The sequence below is a fragment of the Crinia signifera genome, chromosome 11 (assembly GCF_055691185.1).
Source record: "Crinia signifera chromosome 11, ASM5569118v1, whole genome shotgun sequence".
Classification (NCBI taxonomy): domain Eukaryota; kingdom Metazoa; phylum Chordata; class Amphibia; order Anura; family Myobatrachidae; genus Crinia; species Crinia signifera.
Window position 1 is genome coordinate 4131512 of NC_139227.1, and position 26693 is coordinate 4158204.

At 45.6% G+C, this 26693-nt stretch overlaps 1 protein-coding gene across 2 annotated transcripts; it reads right to left on the reverse strand.

Annotated features, from left to right (window-relative positions):
• Positions 1-354: 354 nt before the first annotated feature.
• Positions 355-26359, reverse strand: NRN1L (neuritin 1 like). 2 transcript variants are annotated; one of them, XM_083163669.1, is made up of 3 exons: positions 26127-26359; positions 5720-5858; positions 355-881 (listed from the first exon to the last, which is right to left on the reverse strand). In XM_083163669.1, exons 1-3 carry the CDS (start codon positions 26182-26184, stop codon positions 590-592), a joined length of 489 nt encoding a protein of 162 aa, XP_083019795.1. In that variant the 5' UTR covers positions 26185-26359; the 3' UTR covers positions 355-589. The 2 variants fall into 2 exon arrangements, with proteins under 2 accessions (XP_083019795.1, XP_083019794.1); XM_083163668.1 differs by having other exon boundaries at positions 5720-5885.
• Positions 26360-26693: the final 334 nt, after the last annotated feature.

Here is a 26693-nt window from a genome sequence, read left to right on the forward strand (position 1 = left end):
TGTACAAACGATATATATCAATAAGTGTGCATTTATGGTTCAGTACAGGGAATAGTTGCTTCTCATTCACAATTGATTTATTTCGGCAGAACACATTTGCTTTTATTTTATTACATTATTATACCATTCTTGCAATGTGAAGTTTATTTATTTTCTCTCTATTTTACATGAGGGATCAGAGTTGTGGTTATGTGTGATCCGTCATTTCAGTGCTTTCAACATAATCTTCTGACTTGGATCCTCACAGACTTGGAAAACATGCGTCCTAGCATTACATTGGCAGGAACTGTCACTTAAAAGAACTTGAAATGAATGAATCAGTTACTAAATTAAGTCCATATAATGATAACCAAATATGTGATAACAGCTGTCCAATTTTTTTAATAACTGACAGGAACAAAATATCCACAGAAACACAAAATAAATGTAGACCTGAAGGCATCCACTACATCTGACTGTATGATGTGTCTATGGTTGAAGGTTACACGGTGATGAATCAAGTTCTCTGTAATTATAATAAATCAGTTAGAATGAAACATCACAAGTTCATATTTAAGAACTTATTTTTTAGCATAGAACAATAAATTAGTTATTGTGCCTGTTGAGTTATAATCCACTGCAATGCCCACGCAAACACTACTGGCAACACATTGTGTTGTGACATGTATGCTAAACCCCTTAGTGTTTCTTTGTTGGTTTCACCGGAATCAATGCCACCAATTCTGTTTTTCTGCTGACTCCTGGAAGTGCACAGGTCATGCAAATTGCCCTGGTATTGAATTTTCCGTGATTCCTGCCGTAGAGACTCCCAGATGGCAGCAGTATCCTCCGGACAGTTGATCAAGACATTGCTGGCACACTTGTGAAATTCATCCCAGGATCTAGATAATATAATGATAATATAAATAAGTTACCCATTCAGATGTGCACTATAAAATAAGCATTTTAGTATTTATTTGACAAAACCAACAAAAACAAACTTTATAATAGGCACTTGTCTAATATGGCGACAATAAAACAGATCATAATAGTATACTTTTGATTGAGCTGCGAACATATTTTTGGATTGTGGGAGGATACCGGAGTACCCGGAGTAAACCCACGCAAGCACGGGGAGAATATACAAACTCTGCATAGTTAGCACCATGGCGGGAATCGAACCCTTGACCTCAGCACTGTGAAGCAGTAATGCTAACCATTACACCATCTGTACTGCCCTGTATATATAACACATGGTGGGGATAGAACCCATGACCTCAGCGCTGTGAGGCAGTAATACTAACCATTACACCATCCGTACGGCCCCGTATATATATCACATGGTGGGGATAGAACCCATGACCTCAGTGCTGTGAGGCACTAACCATTACACCATCCATACTGCCCCGTATATATAACACATGGTGGGGACAGAACCCATGACCTCAGTGCTGTGAGGCAGTAATGCTAACCATTACACCATCCGTACTGCCCCGTATATATAACACATGGTGGGGACAGAACCCATGACCTCAGTGCTATGAGGCAGTAATGCTAACCATTACACCATCCGTACTGCCCCGACATCTCCAACAGCCTTCTGATTAGTGGTCACAGCCTGCGTTCTGTCCTATGCCAATCCAAGTATCCTCCCATTTATGCTTAATATTGCTCGATCTTCATGTGGATGGCCAGTCCACTCAGTGCTTTTGTTTCTGCAGCAGCCAACATTATTAGCATTTATTAGAAACACACGCCTCATCTACTGTATGTCCATGCATCCTTCAATGAGCAGGGAATACAGCAAAATGCTCACTTTCACTCCTGCTTTTAAGGCATTGTCTTGCTGTCCCACAAGTGGGCCGCAGTGTCCATGAGTGCAACAAAAATGTGTAGCACCTGCGCTCTAAATAAAGAGTTCCGCTCCGATCTAGAGGAAAATCACCAACTTTCCAAATATAGTGCAAAGAATAAAAAGGTTAGACCAGAGCGCTCCCACTTGGGAAATAAAGTCCACAACTTAAATCTAGTATTCTTTATCTTGATTGGCATGAAATTGTTCTGCAAAACCCGAAGAAAATAGACAACACACTCTTCTCATGAAACATCCACTCGCAGTCCATTCGCTTGGCGTCTTACCGCATTCGGACGGTGTGAGCGATCCGTATGGTAAGCGGGGCTAAGAACACTCGGTTCCTGTCCGAATGTACGCATCCATCTGAGTCAACTAGAATAAGGGCCTATGTACGCTCTTATGCTATATAAATATTATCCAAGGTATTGAATAATCTGTATGACGGATACGTGGATCGTGTGGAAAATTAGAGGAATTTATGTGAATATCTTGTGGCCCAAGTTAAGGCCCTATTCTGGTATGGAGGATTCACATAAATACATTTTCTTATTAAAGTAGAATATTCACTATCTCAAAGAATCACCTCACTCTTCTATTCACCTCACTCTGTTATTCTTCTCGTTCTTATGAGGTAAATTAGGTCTGTAGGACAATTTCACGTCAATCAAGATAAAGAATACTACAGTACATTGAAGTTGTGGACTTTATATCTCATGTGGGAGCGCTCTGGTCGAACCTTTTTGTTCAGTGTCCATGGGTGGTCTAGAGGTTGGGAAACACAGCAGCGGGAATGAATGCCACAAGCCCATGCTCCCTTTTTTATGCCAAAGATGCACGCATTAATCCGGTCTCCAGGTGTCTGAATGTTGGGCGTTATGATAGAACTTCAGTAACACTAGGGCTTATACAGATATGTTCTGCTTTAAATTAATAAATAAAGTCTTCATTTTCCCTTCCATTCTCTGTAAGTTTCTGTGTGCTTTATATTTTCTGTGATCTGTGTCACCTTCATAGAATCCCTGCCATCTGTCATGTAATTGTCCAAATTATCATCTGAGGTAAAAAATGAATTCAGTATTTACTGTCTTCTTTTTATGAAGCAATGAATTAGCTTCAGCATTAGAATTTTTGGTTCAAATATTAAAGTCTCTTTGTTTTAAGGACAGTCTACACTCATTCAGAGTACGTATGTTATTTTTTTATTATTATTTTTGATGACCTTTTTACTTCAAGTGACATTCAAATGGTGCTGAGCTGTGAAAATGATGGTTTATCCTGCTAATCTAATGTTTTAACCTAATTAGAATTTTTTTTTATTTTTTTTTATTTTCAAAGAGGCTTTTTACTAAATTTTCCAATTTAGGTAATAACCTATTAGGGAAACATTATTGTAATCACAACCTTTTCTAAATATTTAGACAAAAAGTCCAAGAAGCCGATTTATTAAAGGGAGAATATTCCTAAATCCTGCCCATAAACGGCATTTAAGGATTCACCCTATCAGCCTGTGGTGGCCATTGGTAGGTATCATGCAAGAACCACAGAGGCTCTCCTGCAATCATTTCCCATTCCAACTGTCTTCCATTGCTATCACAACCTCAGGTTGCTGATGGTATGGAGCAATACAGGATTTAAAAAAAAAAAAAAATTTCAACAATTTTTCTAATTTTTGGGAGATTTGGAACTACAAGGTTGGCTTCCAATGCTGTGCTCAGTTTTAACCCAATTTAACCTGGATCATGCATGTGCAGAAAGAAACCAACATTCTGAGCAAGATTGAATGGGATGCGTTTTTTTTTCTGGCGATTTTTATTTGGAAAAACAGCCAAAATCCCACTTTGTCCGATAGGATGCGATTTGCGGGAAAAATCTAATTTTTTGCTGTGAATTCGCACATTCTGACCTGGCAATTTTTAGTAACACTTCAAATCGCATGCAGATTTTTTCCCATTATAAAGTATATAATTCGCAAATTTAATGGGATGCGATTTTTGGTAAATGTTACTAAAAATCACCAATGAATAGACCAGGTTCTGACAGGCAAATTTGACAGAACCATGCACAGATCATTGAGATCTGTGCATGGTTCTGTCTTAAAAAATGTGTGAAAGTTTAAAGAAAAATGGCGTGGGGTCCCCCCTCCTGAGCATAACCAGCCCCGGGCTCATTGAGCCAGACCTGGTTCCAAAAATACGGGGGACAAAATGCGTAGGGGTCTGGCTGCCCGGAGAGGTACAGAAGCTCTCAGCCCTGATTGGCTCTAGACACCTGCAGCCAATCAGGGCTGAGAGCGCTGTGATCACAGCGGAGGCAGCCGGCCCACCTCGCTGTCAGTGTGAGGTGAGCTGCTGCAGGAGTCAGAGGGACACAATGCTGGAGCCTGGGTCTGTGAATATAGGTGTAAAATTAAGTGTGTGTAAAATAGTTTTACTTTTCTGTGTGTTTTTTTTTTACATTCTTTTTACAGGTGGACTACAAGTCCAAGGGGGCCATTAATGCCCCGCATGCTGGGACTTCTGGTTCACCAAGTCCCAGCATGCGGGGCAGGCTTGTAGGTGTAGTTCACCTGTAAAAAGCTATTTTTTTTTACACTTGACCGCGTATAAGCCCGGCATCCTCCACCCACAGACGCCGGAGACAGCACCGGGCTTCAGCCCTGGACGGGTGAAGCATGGGGGGACACCCCTTTATTTGGGGGGTCCCCACTCCCCCAGGTACCCCGTCCAGGGCTGACCAGCCCCAATGAGCATGATACGGACGGGGGACCTTATGTAAAAAGTGTTCCCCTGCTGTGGCATGACACCAAGCGCTGTTGGAGCCCGGTGCTGGTTCCAAAATACGGGGTTCCCCTAGTTTTTTTGCCCCCCGTATTTTTGGAACCAGCACCGTTGAGGTCAGATCACCAACTGCCGGACGGGGGCGCGCACGCACGAGACGCTCATGGTCTCCTTCCGATGGAGCTCACTATCGGTCCCAGTAGCTGTCCGCCGGTCCCCACCACCTCCCAAACCCCCCTAACCCTTCCCATCTACATAAAGCGGAGACGGACAGGGTTCCTGCCCCCCACCGCCCAAAAACTGGGAATCACATGTGTGTGAGACGCTTGAGCGTGCCAGTCACCAGCAGGGGCATTCTGGCAAGTCTCAGCGCTGGCTGAGAGGCACTCCATCTGTATACAAATAAACATAAAAAATGGCAAACATACACACATCATTTACACGCAAACACAGACATAACATACATACAGACAGACATAGCATACATACAGAAATATCACATACATACAGACAGACATAACATACATACATACAGACATAACATACAGACAGACAGACATAATATACATACAGACAGACACAACATACATACAGAAAGACATAGCATACATACAGACAGACATAGCATACATAAACACACAAGCACAGATATAGCATGCATACACACATCATATACACACAAATTCACATATAGCATATACACACACACACACAACATATACACATATCAATGCCCTCCCCCCTCAAACAAATATCCGGACAGCAAGTGCCTAACATGGCCAGCATAATGCCTTGGGCATAAAACCCATATAACTGGCTGCAGAGGACAGTCCCCGCCTCCTCAGGTCACATGGATCACTGCTTGCTTGGGACAAGCTGCACGCTTCCTCTGTAGCTATCGCTAGCTTCCCCTGGCGGCAGCCAGTGCAGCAGCAGCTGTTTGAGGCTGTGTTAAATATAAATAAATAAAAATCAGTAATCTCCGACGCTGGCAGGGGGTTCTAGGTACACAGAACCGCCCCTGCATGCGCGGATGACTATAATTTTCAAGGACCGGATCATTTAAAGCTGCTCTTTAGATAATTCTGCAACAAAATGAAAGACTTACTTGCATATAGAGTCTAGCTCTGTGGTATCATCCAAGTCTTCGTTTACTTTGGATTGCTGGACATTTTGAGCCATGCTGTCACCCAAGCTGATCAGACAGTCAGCAAATCCTTTGTAAATAGTTTCACACTTTCTGCTTGCTGCATTCACAGGAATATGAAGAAGCACTTAAACAGAAAGAAAAACAGTTATGTGATTTGTCTGACTCCATACATGTAAAAACTTACAGATGAGAGGACGGAGATAACGTACCAGCCAGTCAGCTCCATACCTCCTAACTGTCCCGATTACGCTATTTGGAGAATATCCCACTGTCCCTTCAATTGGTGCCATGTGCCATGGCTGTGTTTGATTACAGGAGCTGGTTGGCTGGTACTTTATCTCAGTCCAGAGCTAAAATGGAACATGTGCCCTAGTCAGACAAGGAAGCAACTGTGCAATTGTGTGTCATTAAAATTCAAATGCAGAAGGAGGTGTCTGTAGGAGATTTTATGCCTCCTGTTTCCAATCGCTACAGCATGTCAATTAAGTTACAGCTGACAGGGGGTGCAAGTGACATTGCAAGACCAGTTCTGCACATACTGCTTGCAGAGATAGATGGATACTTACATAGTTACATATAGTTACATAGTAGTTGAGGTTGAAAAAGGACATATGTCCATCGAGTTTAACCTTTTTAATTTTTTTTGTAGGTCTCAATAAATGGAATGGTCTAGCTATGATATCCTCTTGTGAAATAATTAATTATTGTAGTGTTTGTCCTGTGAGTACAGTGTTTGTCCCGTGTGCCTGGTCCTTCCTTTTGTGTCCCAGTCAGACTCCAGTCCTGTATTTGCCTTACCCAGCCTCCAGCAGCAGCCTTGTCCCTCTGTAAGACCTGGCGGCACCAGAGTGTGGGCGGACCTAATTTGCCCTGTTATAGGTGAAGCCTTAGCCTGCAGGAGGCTTAAAGGACTACTGGGCAAGTGCAACAGTGCATCCCTAACATTATCATCTGCTGCCCGAACTTCTGCTGCTGTTATCATCCCCAGTGTGTACTTGTAGTTTCTGATGCTCAGCCCAGGAGTATTCTGCACAGGATCCAGCCACCATTGGTTCTCAGACTGAACTCTACTACCATTGGTTCCCAGACCAGACTCTGCTACCATCAGTTACCAGGTCAAATTCTGTTGTGATCGGTTACCAGGACGAATCCTGCTACTATCAGTTCCCAGCCCCAATTGAGCTACCGGCAGTCCTCAAGCCAAATCCAAATACAGAAACAAAGGGTTCAGTATCCCTTTTAAACAGCGGCAGGTTGGATCTGAACCTGTTGGATTGCGCTCGGTTTCTACCTTTTGCTAGACAAACCTAAATACCATCAGTTCTCAGACTGACTCCAGCTATCATTGATTTCAGAATACTACACTATTGGTTCCCAGACCAATTAGTTTGCCATCAGTTCCCATGCCAACCTCTTCTGCACACTCCAGAACTACCGATTCCCATATCATTGACCCAATACCACACAATTTATTCCAGTACCCCTGTACAAACTCAGTATCAGGTACCCACTCAGCTTTACACAGAGACTCAGGCAGAGGGACACAAACTGCTCATCAGCATGCAGCACAGTCCAAATCCCCTTGCTGGAATCTCTGGAAAAAAATACTGGCGAGTTAGACTCCGCACCTATCTCCTTGGTATCTGTCAACTCCCTGATTAATTTGCACCGCTGAGATACTAATGCCTATATCCTGTATATGAGCACACGTTATATTAAGCTATCAAGTTTGCAGTTCCCAGCACCCTCCACTGGCCCACCAGCATCATTGCCGGGAACACAATCTAGTCCAGACCTCACACTCTGCACCATACTATGGCTCGTACAGTTATGTTTCAAAAATTAGATGACCCCTTGGCCTGGGACTTTGAGGCTTATTTCTGCCACACTCAGGCAGTTGAGCACACTGTTTAAAAAGTATAGGGTGGGCTACAGGCTGCAGAAGACACAACTTGATTTGATTTCACTACTTTTTTCAATGACCTCTTCACACTAATCACAAATGATTCTCGGTTAATGGTGATGTTATTCATACATTGGGAGACCCAAAGATCACTTTTATAACATACATGCCAATTTTTGAGGTTAGACAGACCAAACTTTGAAAACTCATAATTTTCACAATTTTTGCAATAGCAAGGCAAGTTCAAGAGGGTCTGCTGCCACTCCAGTCTTTGACATGCAGTCGCTGAATGTCAAAAGTGGCCTAAATGTTTTTGGGGCCATCAACAGCATCTCCTGCACACCCCTGTAATTTTTCAAAAAATTCTGCACCACCAAATTAATTGTGTGAGCAAAACATGGGACATGCTCGAATTTTCCCAGATGTAATGCTTGCACAATATTGGTGGCATTGTCAGATATCAAACACCCCCGGGAGAGTCTAAACATTTTAAGCCATTGTGCAATGATGTATCTGAGTTTCTCTAACAGCTTCTTAGTGGTATGCCTCTTACAGAAACCAGTAATACACTGCCTAGGAATAAGCAATACATATACCCAGTGGGCTGTCGCAGTCATGTAGTCCTTAGTTTCCCTGTCCACTTGTCCATGGTTAAGTGGACAGCGAGTACAACTGCATTTTTAAAGACACTTTCTTACTGTCCCTGTACAGTCTGGGAATTGCTTGCATAGGGAATTGGAATCTAGATGGAATTTGGTACCGGAGACACAGTGGGGGAAATTTACTAAGATGTGTATTCTACTTCACATGTGATGTTGCTATGGGCAACCAATCAGATCCTGTCTACTATCTTCTAGAGCAGGGGTGGGGAACCTTTTTTGTGCCAAGGGCAATTTGTATGAGGAAAAAATCCTTCGGGGCCCATATGTAAAAATTTCTCTTACAAATTGTCCTGCTGCAGCCGTCCCACGCTCCGGGGGCTGCCGTTGAATAGGACTGACATTCTCCGGCTGCTGTTGATTAAGTGGAATCTCGCAAGAACTACCGACCTCTCACAAGAATTCCCCTGTACTTTACTCCCGGCAAAGCCGCCAGGTGGGTGGGAAGGCCACTCAGACCGGCTACGGGGGCCGCATATGGCCCCCAGGCCTGATGTTCCCTACCCCTGTTCTAGAGGGTGCTAAATAAATAAGAAGTAGATTCTGATTGGTTTCCCATAGCAACATCACATGTGTAGTAAATGTAGAATACACATTTTAGTAAATTTCCCCCAGTACATTCACTGCACTAATAGCGGATACTGGATGCACATCTAACACATCATACGGGTTATGGCCTCAGTAATCCACTTTGATACAGCTGTGACTGCTGTCAAACTTTATCTTCCTCGCAAAGGACTGTTTTACATTTAATTGCTTAGTTAAAGTAGTAGAAGTGGTCATCTGACTTCCTCTCTGGGTTGATGGTCAACTCACAGCTGCAACAGCAGCAGCAACAGTAGGCGTGGCACTCGAGAATCGTCTGGAGGAATCCCAGATAGGAGAGGAGTCATGACATGGCCCGCAGGACTACTTCTGATCGGGGAGGAAATTGACAATGAGGGAGTCAGTAGTGTGGATTGTAGGTGCTTGAATACAACAGGTAAAAGCGATTTTGGTGTCACAGGACTGCTTACGCTCTTAGCCAAAGTTTCTGAACTTGACACTGACTTATGATGAATTCGCTGCAGGTGACATTTACGGGAGGATGTTACTAGGCGAGACAGTTGGCGAGACAGTTGTTGTCTGAATATGGATAGAAATAATTCCAGATCATAGAGGTGGATCGTTTGGTCTTGCCCAGGCATGACAATGGGCTTTTTCATCCCATGGCCAACAACTGTCTCCACCGGTGCCTTATTCAAACAAACCACATCACCATCAGAAGCCTCATCATCAATTTCCTCCACAGCGCCATATACACCAATATCCTAATCCTGGTGGACTTCACCAGTGACATCCTCAATGTCAGCAACTGGACTGGCAGTGCTCCTCCCAGCATTTACAGAGGGTGTGCAAATAGTGGAAGGATCCTCCTCTTCCCATACAGTGTTGGGAAGGTCAGGCCTAGACCTCGCAATCGTGGACACACTTGTGATATCTGTGCTTTAATCAGTTTTTTTTTTTGTTACCAGAGGGAGGAGGGCTTCCATCTTCATGAGACGCTGAACCACCAGTCATTAACATAGGCCAGGGCCTTTAGCCTTTCCCTGGCACTTTGTGTCTTGAATGGCATATTATCAATTTTACTTTTCTCCTCAGACAATTAAAAAAAATGAGTTTGTTTATTTACTAAAATGTGGCTTTTTGGATTGAAGACATTGGGCAACAGCCTTAGCAGATGACGTTGGTGGACTTGCATGGTGGACATGACTGGTGGCAGCAGCTTCAGTACTAGTAGTAGAAAGTAGTTCCTGATCTTTAAATTGTGTATGCTTCATTTCTCTTTCGACACGCTCCACTGCTGGACTTATATACAGCAGCACAGGAAGCACTACTGCACTTATATATGGCCGCACAGGAAGCACTACTGCACTTATATATGGCCGCACAGGAAGCACTACTGCACTTATATATGGCCGCACAGGAAGCACTACTGCACTTATATACAGCAGCACAGGAAGCACTACTGCACTTATATATGGCCGCACAGGAAGCACTACTGCACTTATATATGGCCGCACAGGAAGCACTACTGCACTTATATATGGCCGCACAGGAAGCACTACTGCACTTATATACAGCAGCACAGGAAGCACTACTGCACTTATATATGGCCGCACAGGGCAGCACCACTGGACTTATATATGGCCACACAGGGCAGCACCACAGGAATTATATATGGCCGCACAGGAAGCACTACTGCACTTATATATGGCCGCACAGGGCAGCACCACTGGACTTATATATGGCCGCACAGGGCAGCACCACTGGACTTAGGTATGGCAGCACAGGACAGTACTACTGTACTTATATATGGCAGCACAGGGCAGTGCTTCTGGTCTTATATACTTATATATTGTGCTTACAATAATGTTATTGCTATGTCTTCCAAAGGCAAAGCTAGTTAGTAGGCTGGTGCTCCTGTACCAATTATACACAGATCCTGTTTGGTGGCCTTATCCACACCACCACACCAGCCAGCTTCACGAGCACATTGGGCCTTCATTATCGCATGTTATAATGCAGTTTGGACCTTATTCTGGTTGACACACAGCACTGCGAATTTCGCTGCATTGAGTGACTTTTTAAGCCTGCCCGCCGTTCACATTGCCGCCCACCCCCCTTCGCAGGGCGAATTTGCTGAATAAACATCCATTCACTGCCTAGGGGACGAGACCCATATCATTGGATGGTCACCGAACATCGAATGATGTGGAGCATACACGCAAAACTCAGACACTCTCAGGTACCTTAGGTTTGCATGTGTCCTGTAAGAGGACAGGGCGGACAGCTGGTATCTGGTGATGTCAGCTACCTGCCCCCTCCACCCGTGTCATCTGGGAACTACCATGAGAATGCCCAGCGTTTTCATGAGAATGCCATTGAAACAATAGGCGTTCCCATGGGCACATCCCCCGGCACGCCACCTCATGCCCGCACTGTTGTGTGCGAGTGCCCGGCGAACACTGTATTTGCTGTGGTGCGGGCAATCAAGACAATCCTGCAATTGGAGGATGAGAAACGGGCCCTTAAGCCTAAGGCTCTGTTATTTAAATGGCAAATGTTTGTTAAAGCAGAATTTACTAACGTCCAAGGTTCCCCCTTCAGTAGATGTGCACAGGACCCGCCTGGTCAGAAGATTTATGTTGCTTATACCATCCGCATAATAGAGACTTTTCTTACGACCATTTCCTCGCACACAGGTGCTATTACACACCCAGTTATGGCTTTGGACTGGGAAGGCTATTAGGGACAGATGTGCTCAAAGATAACCAGCTTTCAGATGCTACTAGGAAACAATTGTCCCATATCTCTCATCTTCTTATGGGATACTGAAGTCCTCACTTCCAAACCATCTGTGACTTCTGTGGTCACCTGGAGGTGGCGCTGGCTGTGTTCATGGATGGAGAACTTAGATTTCAAAATGCTGTGAAATCTCTTTTGCAGGTGACTTTCTGTTTGGCACAGAATTGAACACGATTGTGGCTACTGTTGCAGCTTTTAAATCTGCCTTTTTGCCCTCAGCTGTTCCTCCAAAGCGTTGGGCACCCTTCTTTCACTCTTTTTGCCCCTGGGCTGGGTTAAAGGTCAGTTAATTTCCAGACAGACCAGTTCTCACAAGGCCAGAACACCATGTGCTAAACAAACCTTGGACTGCCAGACATCTTGCTGAAATGCAGAGTCCTGGCGTCACCACCGATGCCTGGGTATGAGAAGTGGTCTCTCATGGGTATGCTCTCAAATTTCTGAGGCTTCCTCCTCAACAGTTCTTTTGTATCAATCAAGGCCGTGGCTCTACAAGGAGCTATTCAATCTGTGCTATAATCAGGGTCATTATACCAGCTCCTCCAGCACACATGCACAGTCTATTCCTGCTATTGAGCTCATGCGGCTTATTATGATGTTCAAATACAAATGAATACCAAATGAACATTTCATTGATTAAATAAATATTTGTTACCATGGCCCTTATTCTGATCGGTGTGGCCGGATCCGAATATGCGGCCAGCACCGTGCATCCTAAACCCCGCCTTCCATACGGATCGCCAACTCCGTCCGTACGCGGTAAGAAGCTGTCCGAATGGACCGCACGTGTATTTCTCATGAATACGCCTCCTCCATCTCAGGGAACCTCCCCCATCATTCGATGGTCACAGACCATCGAATGCAGGACCGAGTGGCCAGGCAGCTCCCGCAACCTCAGACCACACGGGCAGTTCTCCGTGCAAAAGCAGGGATCTGGGCGGGCAGCTGACATCCGGCAATGTCATATGTCCGCCCCCTACACGTGCGTCACGGCCACATTAGCATACGTACGCCCAGCGTTTGCATGGGAACGCCCATGAAACGCGGGGTGTAAACATATGGTAATGAGCCCAAACAGCCCTTCACACCCCTCTCCACCCCCTGTTCGTAGTGTACACATTTCATGCGGAATGTGGCCGTGCGTCCCGCTCGCACATGCGCAGAGACGCCTCTGCACATGCGCAGACACAAAACATCGGCGGCACGAACGCACGCGGATATTATCGCACCAACCAGATTAAGGGCCCATATAACGCCAATTTTCCACCACAAGGAGACAAAAATGACAAAAAAAAATTCTGTATAAAACGTGCCTGTTTGGTGCTAAAGGTGCCCCTATGACAGTAGGTACAGTACATGCTGCTTCTGTATGATAAGCGCAGTCCAATCCTACAACATCAAAACTTTTATTTACCTAGAAACTGTTTTTATGGTGTTTGCTGCGAGATGTAACGTATTAAAGTATCAATAATATTAATTGTAACACCAGGTGTGTTTTGCATTTTATATTATTTTGGCTTTGACTCTAGTCACAAATAATACAGCATTAAAGTCTTATTTCTGCATGTCAGCTTTCCTGTTTCTAGGAACATCATGGAAGTGGTAATGTTTTACACCCCTGCAGGCATTGCCATACTGATATACTGGCAAAGGGAGGGTTGCAGGGATAGATGTGGGGGCCCCGCTAAATGCATGAGACTTGCTCAGCCTTCCGGGGTCTAGGAGGGGGACCCCTGGCCATTCAGGGAGGGTAGGCAAATATGGGGCCAGCTCTCTGGTAGGCAGATGTTTTGTGGGAGTGTTAGGGGGAAACGCAGGTGTGCCCAGGTGATTGAAGGGAAGACTTGTGACCTTGGCTGCAGCCCAGACCAGCTTGTTTCTATCACATCCACCAAGTAAGTCCTGGGCTACGCAGACTGCACACAGTGGAACAATCATTCACCGGTGAGCGGTTTGTCGATGGATTCACTGCAAATCGCTGATCGGTGTAATTTTCAAAGCCATTTGCAGGCTTGCACAGTGCCGGATTTCACTCTGGCTGGGCGGTGTCTACCTGATTATTATTAATTTGTTTTATAAGGCGCCACAAGTGGTACACAGCGCCGTGCATATAGCACATATTAGAAGGGAACAATACAGGGTAAACAGAACTAAACAGAACAGGAGCTGAATAACAAAAGCAGAACACAATTCTCAGTACACAATACAGCCAAGATAAGTAGTCAGTGGTAGAAATGAATGAACAAGTGAGAAGAGACGCCGGTATACATACTGCATGGAATGCAAGAAGAGGGCTGTGAGAACAGGAGGGAAGAGGACCCTGCAATTGACGAGCCCAGTGATCAGGTCTGAATAATCCCCAATGTTGCATGTCCTCCTACTGTTACCAATTTTTAGGATAGAAACATCCCTGTGCGCCTCAAAATCTGAAACACTTGGGTGCTCTCACTTCTGTCTTTCCTGGTTACCTACTACTCTATCCGCTCACTTTCCTGCCAGGGTGGAGGGTATGCTAGAGCAGAGGTGGCACCTGTGCTGACGGAAGGGTGGGGGCAACTACTGATGGGCATGTCATGTGAGATGCATAGCAGTTTCCATGCACACAATCTGACAACTGTACAGATTGTTGGTGGCAGCTCCTCTACGTGCATTTATTTCTGCAATGAGTGTCTGTGGGGACACTGACAATCCCCCTCTTCTTTTAAAGGAGGGAATGAGAGATCCAGGGGTGATAGAGGTGTAGGGAAGGATGGAGTGATAGGTGTAAGGGTGATAGAGGAAAGGAGATATGTGGGAAAGGAGGGAGTGATAGGTGCAGAGGTGATAGAGGGAAGGAGAGGTGTAGGGAAGGAGGGAGTGAAAGTCGCAGAGGTGATAGAGGGGAAAGGTGTGGGGAAGGAGGGAGTGAAAGGTGCAGGGTGATAGAGGGAAGGAGAGGTGTAGGGAAGGAGGGAGTGAGAGGTGCAGGGGTGATAGAGGGAGTGAAAGGTGCAGGGGTGATAGAGGAAAGGAGAGGTGTAGGGAAGGAGGGAGTGAAAGGTGCAGGGGTGATAGAGGGAAGGAGAGGTGTAGGGAAGGAGGGAGTGAAAGGTGCAGGGATGATAGAGGGAAGGAGATGTGTAGGGAAGGAGGGAGTGATAGGTGCAGGGGTAATAGAGGGAAGGAGAGGTGTAGGAGAGGAGGGAGTGATAGGTGCAGGGGTAATAGAGGGAAGGAGAGGTGTAGGAGAGGAGGGAGTAAGAGGGGCAGGGGTGATAGAGGGAAGGAGAGGTGTAGGAGAGGAGGGAGTGATAGGTGCAGGGGTGATAGAGGAAAGGAGAGGTGTAGGGAAGGAGGGAGTGAGAGGTGCAGGGTGATAGAGGGAAGGAGAGGTGTAAAGAAGCAGGGAGTGAGAGGTGCAGGGTGATAGAGGGAAGGAGAGGTGTAGGAGAGGAGGGAGTGAGAGGTGCAGGGGTGATAGAGGGAAGGAGAGGTGTAGGAGAGGAGGGAGGGAGAGGTGCAGGGGTGATAGAGGGAAGTAGAGGTGTAGGAGAGGAGGGAGGGAGAGGTGCAGGGGTGATAGAGGGAAGTAGAGGTGTAGGGAAGGAGGGAGTGAGAGGTGCAGGGGTGATAGAGGGAGTGAGAGGTGCAGGGTGATAGAGGAAAGAGAGGTGTAGGAGCAGCAGGGAGTGAGAGGTGCAGGGTGATAGAGGAAGGAGAGGTGTAGGAGTGGAGGGAGTGAAAGGTGCAGGGGTGATAGAGGGAAGGAGAGGTGAAGGAGAGGAGGGAGTGAGAGGTGCAGGGGTGATAGAGGGAAGGAGAGGTGAAGGAGAGGAGGGAGTGAGAGGTGCAGGGTGATAGAGGAAGGAGAGGTGAAGGAGAGGAGGGAGTGAGAGGTGCAGGGTGATAGAGGGGAGGAGAGGTGAAGGAGAAGCAGGGAGTGAGAGGTCCACACACATGATAGAGGGAAGGAGGTAATGAAAGGTGCAGATGTACCGAAGACACACCCCCTTACATTCCGCCGCTGCAGGACAAATCATTCGATGGTCACTGACCATGGGATCATTTCTCCGGCCTTCACAAATAACAGTTAGTCTGAACTGAGTTTTATTTGCAGGCGCCCAGAACGAAGACAGGGTGGGTGACTGTCATGTGACATCAGCCGCCCACCATCGGTAGGCATCGGCCTGCCAGCAGACCCATGGGAACACCCAGTGCCGCCACCGCCCTATCTGCCCCCATTCCTCCCTCCCCGCTGCGAATGGCCCGGCAAGTGAGTAACTTGATGCAGCCGTTCGCAGTTGGAGTTTGCTCATGCGCAGAAATGCACAAACCCCAACCATCGGGGCAGGGGCCAAATTCGGATCACTACGTGTGATCCAGTATCGACCCCCAAATGTGTTCAAAAGAATCTAAATTGATTTTACATTATAAAAATCCCTAAAGCCGTTGGAGTTCTAGGTGTACCCCATGCTATGTTTGTAAGTATGCCTTGTGTGGGCCTGCTGCAGGGGCCTAACTAGGCGGGTGTGTGATTTGCGGCCTGCACCGGGTGTCACCGCTCAGTGGGGTGACACCAAAATCAGCCGCACTCACATTCCGCACCCACCCACCGTGGCACCCCACCTCAGTACGCGTTACGCACCCTGGGCCTGCCCTGTCACTCAGTGCGCAGGGGGTACAGGAGACATGCCGCGTATGTCATTTGATGTCTCTGCACTTGACGACAGAGGCAGGCACAGTGGCAGGACAGTTGCCAGTGGGGCCCGGGCACCAGCCACCAGGGAGCCAGGTACAGTAGGTTGCCCAGGATGCAAAGGAGGAGCTGCGCCCTTGGAAGGACTGTGCTGCAGGCAGCGACTTGGCCCGGGATTGGCTGGGAAGCTCTGACTGCCAGACACGGGGGGGACTTTGAGTTGCAGATTATTGCAGACTAAGCAGACGATGTGTAGGTATGTTTCTATATGGCACCCTGCCCCCCCCCCCCGGCCCAGCCCACCTGCCACTGCAAATATTGCACCAGGATAAGTGGGGACAAATTACTATAAATGTGTTCAATTATTTGGTTACTTGAAAGAAATTCAAGTTTGTGCCAATTGGGGTTTTCTGATTTCTCAGTCATAATGACGACAGTGTGTAAGCTTGTACAAGTGTATTAGTTGGAATATGCCAGTGTATTGGTATAGTGCTACAGGCAGTGGCGTAACTAGATATTCGTAGGCCCTATAGCAAAAGTTTGTAAGGGCCCCTATTTAACAACTGATGTAAAACATATTACTTAGACAGTAAAGATGGGCCCCCTTAAGCTCTGGGCCCCATAGCAGCTGCACCCATTGCACCTATGGTAGTTACGCCCTTGGCTACAGGCACATTTTTTATCTAGTACTGCTCCATTGTATCCTGCCTGATACTAGTCTTATATGACCAGGCCTCAACATAAGAAATGTGAGGGGAGAATGGAGATATTTTAGGGACTTTGAGGGTTATTTTGATTCACTCTTTTTGACAATTCCTTCTTAGATGGACAAAACCATGTGCACTGCAGGGGGGCAGATGTAACATGTGCAGAGAGAGTTAGATTTGGGTGAGTTATTTTGTTTCTGTGCAGGGTAAATACTGGCTGCATTATTTTTACACTTAGACCTCACTTTGAAGTAGAACCCCACCCAAATCTAATTCTCTCTGCAAATGTAACATCTACCTCACCTGCAGTGCACATGGTTTTGTCCAGGAACTTGTCAGAAAGAGTGAACCAAAATAACCCCCTTTATAAGCATGACCCGAGTTTTTTTAATGATATCGCTCAGAAAAGAGATTTTTATACAATCAATGGCTGCTGGTTGTCATTTAGGCAGTCAGCCCTCCATTGCCTCGGGGTCCGTCCATCTCAGCAGCCATATAATGAGTCAGAATGACTGATCTTTCCGATGGCACCGCATCCCTGCTCTGGCTCCTCCGGCCTGTGACACAGATCATGTGGTCTGACCAGAGGGAGAGGAGATGCAGTAATGGCAGGCCGGGGAGTTCTCTTTTCTATCTGCCTCCCGCGTGGCAGGGACTGGCTGGGTGCCAAAGGGGGAGACATAGCTGCCAGAGAAGATGCCATGATTTATCCTGCCTGCATTTTCTGAGCTGTGTGATCTGTGCCATTCTCCTAGGCTGCTCTGCTGTGGTCTCACCCCTGTACAGTAAGAAACCTTGGCTGAGATGTACTAAGCCTCGAAAAGTGATCAAATGGAGAGTGATAAACCACCAACCAATCAGCTCCTGTCATTTTTTAAACCGCCTCTAACATGGCAGGTAGGTGCTGATTGGCTGGTGGTTTATCACTCTTCATTTTCTCACTTTTTAAGCTTAGTACATCTGGCCCCTTGTTTCTGCCTGCAGCTACCTCACATTTGTATATACTGTCTCTCCATTAACCCACTATCTCTTTGCCACCTACTATCTCACTGTCATCCATTATTTCTTATCCTCCCAGTTCTCCCTATCATCCTCTATGTCACCCACTTTCTCCCCCCTTTCACCCATTGCCTCCCCCTGTAACCAGTTACCCACCCACTAGGTTCACCCTTGTCACTGACTGTCTCATCCTGTCACCTATTGACTGGTATCACACATTTCCTTCCCAGTCACCAATTTCCTTAGGTCACCCACTTTCTCCCCTGTCACCAATTCCCTGGCTTCACCCTCTCCTTCCTCTATCACCCGTTACCTGGTGTCACCCACTGTCTCCTCCTGTCACCAATTACCTTGAATAACAGATAACCCCCCACCCCACCTATCAGCCATTCCCTGGGGTCATCCACTATCACCCACTGACACCCATTCACTTTCATCCTCTGCCACCCATGTCTTGGGGTCACGCTCTGTCTACCCCTGTCACTCATTTCCTGGGGTCACCCACTGTCTCCCCTGTCACCCATTCCCTGGTATCACCAACTGCCTTTCACTGTCACCCTCTTCTGTCACTTTCTGCTTCTCTCTGTCACCCTTTGCCTCACCCCAGCATCACTATCTCCTAGTCATCCCCCTCTCCTCATTAGATGATTACAGGAATCCCGTTGAAGCCACGCCCCTGTTGTGAGGCCATACAGTACTAGGACCAAATGAACACAAATAGCCCCACAAACCTGTCATTTTGGTCTGAAGGCTCCCCTGGCCAGAGATGTAAACCTGAGCTGGTGTTCAAAAGTCATATAAGGGGGACCTGTATTTTGAAATCATTTGCCCCTAGAAGGATTAATAATAATAATAATAATAATAATAATAATAATAATATAGCACCTTCGCCCAATAATACTGAAAGCCCTTTACATATTTGCAGGGGGCGAGGCCTCCATTGGAAAATACAGTCTAAATCCCCTACCGCACATATGAAGGAACGTACACAACAGATTAGTGTCCATTTTGGTCAGAAGCTAATTATCCTACCAGAATGCATTTTGGAATAATTCCATCAGACAATTTCTTTCTTTGTAATTAACAAATAATGCTGGCCATGCGTGGCTACTCATACTGTAGGTCTAATGTGAAAAGGCAACAAGAAATTTATATATTTTATGTAAAAACTGAAGTACTGTATAATAAATACAGTAAATGTTCATTGTGCAGGTTCATCTGATCCTCGTAGTTACAGTACGTAGAGATCGGCCTGATTACTCGAAACCTCACCGGAACGCACATTAGTGACCTGCACACCGGAACGCACAATAGTGACCTGCACACCGGAATGCACAATAGTGACCTGCACACCGGAATGCACATTAGTAACCTGCACACCGGAATGCACATTAGTGACCTGCACACCGGAATGCACAACAGTGACCTGCACACCGGAATGCACAATAGTGACCTGCACACCGGAATGCACATTAGTAACCTGCACACCGGAATGCACATTAGTGACCTGCACACCGGAATGCACATTAGTGACCTGCACACCGGAATGCACAATAGTGACCTGCACACCGGAATGCACAATAGTGACCTGCACACCGGAATGCACATTAGTGACCTGCACACCGGAATGCACATTAGTGACCTGCACACCGGAATGCACATTAGTGACCTGCACACCGGAATGCACATTAGTGACCTGCACACCGGAATGCACATTAGTGACCTGCACACCGGAATGCACATTAGTGACCTGCACACCGGAATGCACATTAGTGACCTGCACACCGGAATGCACAATAGGGACCTGCACACCGGAAGGCACATTAGTTACCTGCACCCCGGAATGCACATTAGTGACCTGCACACCGGAATGCACATTAGTGACCTGCACACCGGAATGCACAATAGTGACCTGCACGCCGGAATGCACAATAGTGACCTGCACGCCGGAATGCCCATTAGTGCCCTGCACACCGGAACGCACATTAATTACCTGCACACCGGAACGCACATTAGTGACCTGCACACCGGAACGCACAATCGTGACCTGCATACCGGAACGCACAATAGTGACCTGCACACCGGAATGCACATTAGTGACCTGCACACCGGAATGCACATTAGTGACCTGCACACCGGAACGCACATTAGTGACCTGCACACCGGAACGCACAATAGTGACCTGCACACCGGAACGCACATTAGTTACCTGCACACCGGAATGCACATTAGTTACCTGCACACTGGAATGCACATTAGTGACCTGCACACCGGAATGCACATTAGTTACCTGCACACCGGAATGCACATTAATGACCTGCACACCGGAATGCACAATAGTGACCTGCACAATAGTGACCTGCACAATAGCGACCTGCACAATAGTGAACTGCACAATGCAATGCACAATAGCGACCTGCACAATAGTGACCTGCACAATGCAATGCACAATAGCGACCTGCACAATGGAATGCACAATAGTGACCTGCACACCGGAATGCACATTAGTTACCTGCACACCGGAATGCACATTAATGACCTGCACACCGGAATGCACAATAGTGACCTGCACAATAGTGACCTGCACAATAGCGACCTGCACAATAGTGAACTGCACAATGCAATGCACAATAGCGACCTGCACAATAGTGACCTGCACAATGCAATGCACAATAGCGACCTGCACAATGGAATGCACATTAGTGACCTGCACACCGGAATGCACATTAGTTACCTGCACACCGGAATGCACATTAATGACCTGCACACCGGAATGCACAATAGTGACCTGCACAATAGTGACCTGCACAATAGCGACCTGCACAATAGTGAACTGCACAATGCAATGCACAATAGCGACCTGCACAATAGTGACCTGCACAATGCAATGCACAATAGCGACCTGCACAATGGAATGCACAATAGTGACCTGCACACCGGAATGCACAATAGCGACCTGCACAATAATGACCTGCACAATGTAATGCACAATAGCGACCTGCACAATGTAATGCACAATAGTGACCTGCACAATGGAATGCACAATAGCGCCCTGCACAATAGTGACCTGAACAATGTAATGCACAATAGCGCCCTGCACAATAGTGACCTACACAATGGAATGCACAATAGTGACCTGTACAATAGCGCCCTGCACAATAGTGACCTGCACAATAGTGACCTACACAATGGAATGCACAATAGTGACCTGCACCCTGGAATGCACAATAGTGACCTGCACAATAGAATGCACAATAGCGACCTGGACCAATACTGAAATCCAGTGGTATGTGCTGATATGATGTATGTCTTGATTTTAATCCCCACAATTATTAAATTAATCGGTACTTATGTAGTAGCCAGGCGCCCACTAAGCAAATAGCTGAGCGGGCGATTCTGCATAAGAAAATTGCATCGCATGTGATCGCATCGCACCGCAAAATCGCATACAAACGCATGCGATTTTATAGGGTGCGATGCCATTGACTTTGGCTATACATTTGTATGAGATTCAATGAGATTTAGGCACCACCCCCCCCACTATCCATGCCACCCCGAAGCGTTCCAGCGCAGCGGAATGCATCCTCCCGACCTTTTCATACCCCTACTATCCACGTCGGAGTGGAGTTGATTTTATATAGTGTGGCGAGGGCAGTGAGCCACCAAGCACGAAACGTGGCGAGCCCCGGAAGGGGACGCGGATTACCTTACATGTATTCCGCGTCCGCTCGCCATGCTTCGGACTCGCCACACTATATAAAATCAACTCCACTCCGACGTGGATAGTGGGGGTATGAAAACCACCCCTGTTGTGAGGCCATACAGTACTGGGACCAAATGAACACAAATAGCCCCATACACCTGTCATTTTGGTCTGAAGGCGCCCCTGGCCAGAGATGTAAACCTGAGCTGGTGTTCAAAAGTCATATAAGGGGGACCTGTATTTTGAAAACATTTGCCCCTAGAAGGATTAATAATAATAATAATAATAATAATAATAATAATAATAATAATATAGCACCTTCGCCCAATAATACTGAAAGCCCTTTACATATTTGCAGGGGGCGAGGCCTCCATTGGAAAATACAGTCTAAATCCCCTACCGCACATATGAAGGAACGTACACAACAGATTAGTGTCCATTTTGGTCAGAAGCTAATTATCCTACCAGAATGCATTTTGGAATAATTCCATCAGACAATTTCTTTCTTTGTAATTAACAAATAATGCCGGCCATGCGTGGCTACTCATACTGTAGGTCTAATGTGAAAAGGCAACAAGAAATTTATATATTTTATGGAAAAACTGAAGTACTGTATAATAAATACAGTAAATGTTCATTGTGCAGGTTCATCTGATCCTCGTAGTTACAGTACGTAGAGATCTGCCTGATTACTCAAAACCTCACCGGAACGCACATTAGTGACCTGCACACCGGAATGCACATTAGTGACCTGCACACCGGAATGCACATTAGTGACCTGCACACCGGAATGCACAATAGTGACCTGCACACCGGAATGCACAATAGTGACCTGCACACCGGAATGCACAATAGTGACCTGCACACCGGAATGCACAATAGTGGTCTGCACACCGGAATGCACAATAGTGACCTGCACACCGGAATGCACATTAGTGACCTGCACACCGGAATGCACAATAGTGACCTGCACACCAGAACGCACAATCGTGACCTGCATACCGGAACGCACAATAGTGACCTGCACACCAGAACGCACAATCGTGACCTGCATACCGGAACGCACAATAGTGACCTGCACACCGGAATACACATTAATGACCTGCACACCGGAACGCACATTAATTACCTGCACACCGGAACGCACATTAGTGACCTGCACACCGGAACGCACAATCGTGACCTGCATACCGGAACGCACAATAGTGACCTGCACACCGGAATGCACATTAGTGACCTGCACACCGGAATGCACATTAGTGACCTGCACACCGGAACGCACATTAGTGACCTGCACACCGGAACGCACAATAGTGACCTGCACACCGGAACGCACATTAGTTACCTGCACACCGGAATGCACATTAGTTACCTGCACACCGGAATGCACATTAGTTACCTGCACACCGGAATGCACATTAATGACCTGCACACCGGAATGCACAATAGTGACCTGCACAATAGTGACCTGCACAATAGCGACCTGCACAATAGTGAACTGCACAATGCAATGCACAATAGCGACCTGCACAATAGTGACCTGCACAATGCAATGCACAATAGCGACCTGCACAATGGAATGCACAATAGTGACCTGCACACCGGAATGCACATTAGTTACCTGCACACCGGAATGCACATTAATGACCTGCAGACCGGAATGCACAATAGTGACCTGCACAATAGTGACCTGCACAATAGCGACCTGCACAATAGTGAACTGCACAATGCAATGCACAATAGCGACCTGCACAATAGTGACCTGCACAATGCAATGCACAATAGCGACCTTCACAATGGAATGCACATTAGTGACCTGCACACCGGAATGCACATTAGTTACCTGCACACCGGAATGCACATTAATGACCTGCACACCGGAATTCACAATAGTGACCTGCACAATAGTTACCTGCACAATAGCGACCTGCACAATAGTGAACTGCACAATGCAATGCACAATAGCGACCTGCACAATAGTGACCTGCACAATGCAATGCACAATAGCGACCTGCACAATGGAATGCACAATAGTGACCTGCACACCGGAATGCACAATAGCGACCTGCACAATAATGACCTGCACAATGTAATGCACAATAGCGACCTGCACAATGTAATGCACAATAGTGACCTGCACAATGGAATGCACAATAGCGCCCTGCACAATAGTGACCTGAACAATGTAATGCACAATAGCGCCCTGCACAATAGTGACCTAAACAATGGAATGCACAATAGTGACCTGTACAATAGCGCCCTGCACAATAGTGACCTGCACAATAGTGACCTACACAATGGAATGCACAATAGTGACCTGCACCCTGGAATGCACAATAGTGACCTGCACAATAGAATGCACAATAGCGACCTGGACCAATACTGAAATCCAGTGGTATGTGCTGATATGATGTATGTCTTGATTTTAATCCCCACAATTATTAAATTAATCGGTACTTATGTAGTAGCCAGGCGCCCACTAAGCAAATAGCTGAGCGGGTGATTCTGCATAAGAAAATTGCATCGCATGTGATCGCATCGCACCGCAAAATCGCATACAAACGCATGCGATTTTATAGGGTGCGATGCCATTGACTTTGGCTATACATTTGTATGAGATTCAATGAGATTTAGGCACCACCCCCCCCCACTATCCATGCCACCCCAAAGCGTTCCAGCGCAGCGGAATGCATCCTCCCGACCTTTTCATACCCCTACTATCCACGTCGGAGTGGAGTTGATTTTATATAGTGTGGCGAGGGCAGTGAGCCACCAAGCACGAAACGTGGCGAGCCCCGGAAGGGGACGCGGATTACCTTACATGTATTCCGCGTCCGCTCGCCATGCTTCGGACTCGCCACACTATATAAAATCAACTCCACTCCGACGTGGATAGTGGGGGTATGAAAAGGTCAGGAGGATGCGTTCCGCCGCCGTTCGCCACGCTTTGGGGTGGCATGGATAGTGTGGGGGGGGGGGTGCCTAAATCTCATTGCATCTCATACAAATGTATAGCAAAGTCAATGGCAATGCGCCCGGCTACTCTATAAGTACCAAATCTATACAGAACCTTGTTTTTAGTGTTGTGTATTAGGTGAATCGAAATACACACAAAAAATAGTTGAAACTAATTAAACAAAATGTTGTCATCATTCTTCCCTAGAGCACATTTGATAAAAATAAAATGCTTTATAAGAGCAATGTGACAACATAATGAACAACTCAGTAATATATTGTAACAAATAATTATGTACACATGAATGTACAGAGAAACAGACAGGCGCAGCCGAACAGACTTTGGCCATTCCTATGCATTTCCTAAGCCGCTGAGGAAACTGGGACACTGCATTTGGGAGCTTAGAGTATTTTCCAGGGAATTATAATGCATTTAGGCCCTGATAGCAATTCAGCATTACTACAGATTGTTTTCTTTTCTTCAAATGAAATATTTATTTTAATGCATATATTTATTAGTCATAGATATTTAGTGGTGCACTTGTTAAAATCAAGTTTAAGAATTATTAATGAAAATCTGTTAGGGAGGGAGAAATCTGAAGAAAAATCACTTCACACAAAGGGTAGTGGAAAAGTGGAATAGCCTCCCATCAGAGGTGGTAGAGGCTAAGACGGTAGAACAATTAAACATGCACGGTATAGACATAAGGACATCTTTACACAGAAATAAGGATCAAATATGGTTTAATGGTACCAATATGAATAAAAAAGGGTCCGTCTAGATGGGCTGAATGGTTCTTATCTGCCGTCAAATTCTATGTTTCTGTTTCATTTTATCTTTTAAGTATTTCCTAAACAGTAGATAATGATTTGCAAGAGAGAGAGAGCGAGAGAGCATCCAGATTGAAGTATGCTTAAAAATATAAGAATATCTAAGTAATGGCAAATACATATGAAATATGGTAACTGTATATTCTAAATATCCAATTTTCTAGGCCTCTGGTAAATTCATTAGGACTAAATAGTATAAACAATAAATAAAGGTCCTTATGAATGTTATTGTAAAAATGTTCTGGGTATATTACCCTTTGAAAATCACTGATCTTGAGGTGATGGATTTGTAATTATGCAATACACTGTCATAGCTGCAGACGATGACAGATATAGAAGTCGGAAATACTATTTTCTGCACACTTTTTGGGAATTTTCCTTAGTATTATTCACAAAACATTTATAAACAATACAATTTTACAAGTACAGTAATAAAATAAAGTGTTATGTAAAGTTGTAGGTTGGTTAGCATTTATTTTGTTAAATTGTAAAAAGTTTGTCAATTAAAATGATTCAAAAAGAATAATCATTTTTCAAGAAATATGATAGAATCGGAAAAAGTCACATATGTATTTTTGAACTTACCTAGTTGCAGAACCAAGGATACGATAGCTAAATGCACTACCCACGACAAACAGTGCATTTTTTCCCAAAGGAAAACCTTTTAGTGTAACAGTTTTAAAAAAAAAGTTCTTTCCCAGTAAAGTCTGTCCAAGAAGAGATAATTATTGACTTGCGAGTTTGCAGTCTCTTTATAGAAAACTCCAATATCCACAACGACTATTCTCAATTGTCCTACAGCGGGAAAAGCAAGTTGATTTTTAATGTAAGGGGGAAAACAACACAACAGCTGCTAAAGCTCAATGGAATAAACCATTCTCTCCTGCTTTCACCCTCCAGCTGTAATAAGCAACGCAACCTAAAGCCGATTAACCCATTCATGCATGAAGACTTAGCAACACATCCCTAGGCACAACATGGCAAGTGTGTAAACCTGAAAACCCCATTCTACCTTAGATATTAATATACTGTAGTAAAATTATGCAAAATCTGTTTCATTTACTCCTTTTTTGTAAGAAAATATTAATTCTCGGCTGTAGAATATTTACTTTTAATTGTCCAATTTATAGACTTGTCAAAAGGAAATTATTT

Bases quoted from the DNA above. Each gene is read 5' to 3' on its own strand.
- NRN1L (XM_083163668.1), bottom strand. From the start codon at position 26,184: ATGCACTGTTTGTCGTGGGTAGTGCATTTAGCTATCGTATCCTTGGTT. The intron at 5,886-26,126 runs GTAAGTTCAAAA...TTTCTGTTTAAG, and splicing joins ATCCTTGGTTCTGCAACTAG to TGCTTCTTCATATTCCTGTG. The intron at 882-5,719 runs GTAAGTCTTTCA...TATATTATCTAG, and splicing joins GAGCTAGACTCTATATGCAA to ATCCTGGGATGAATTTCACA.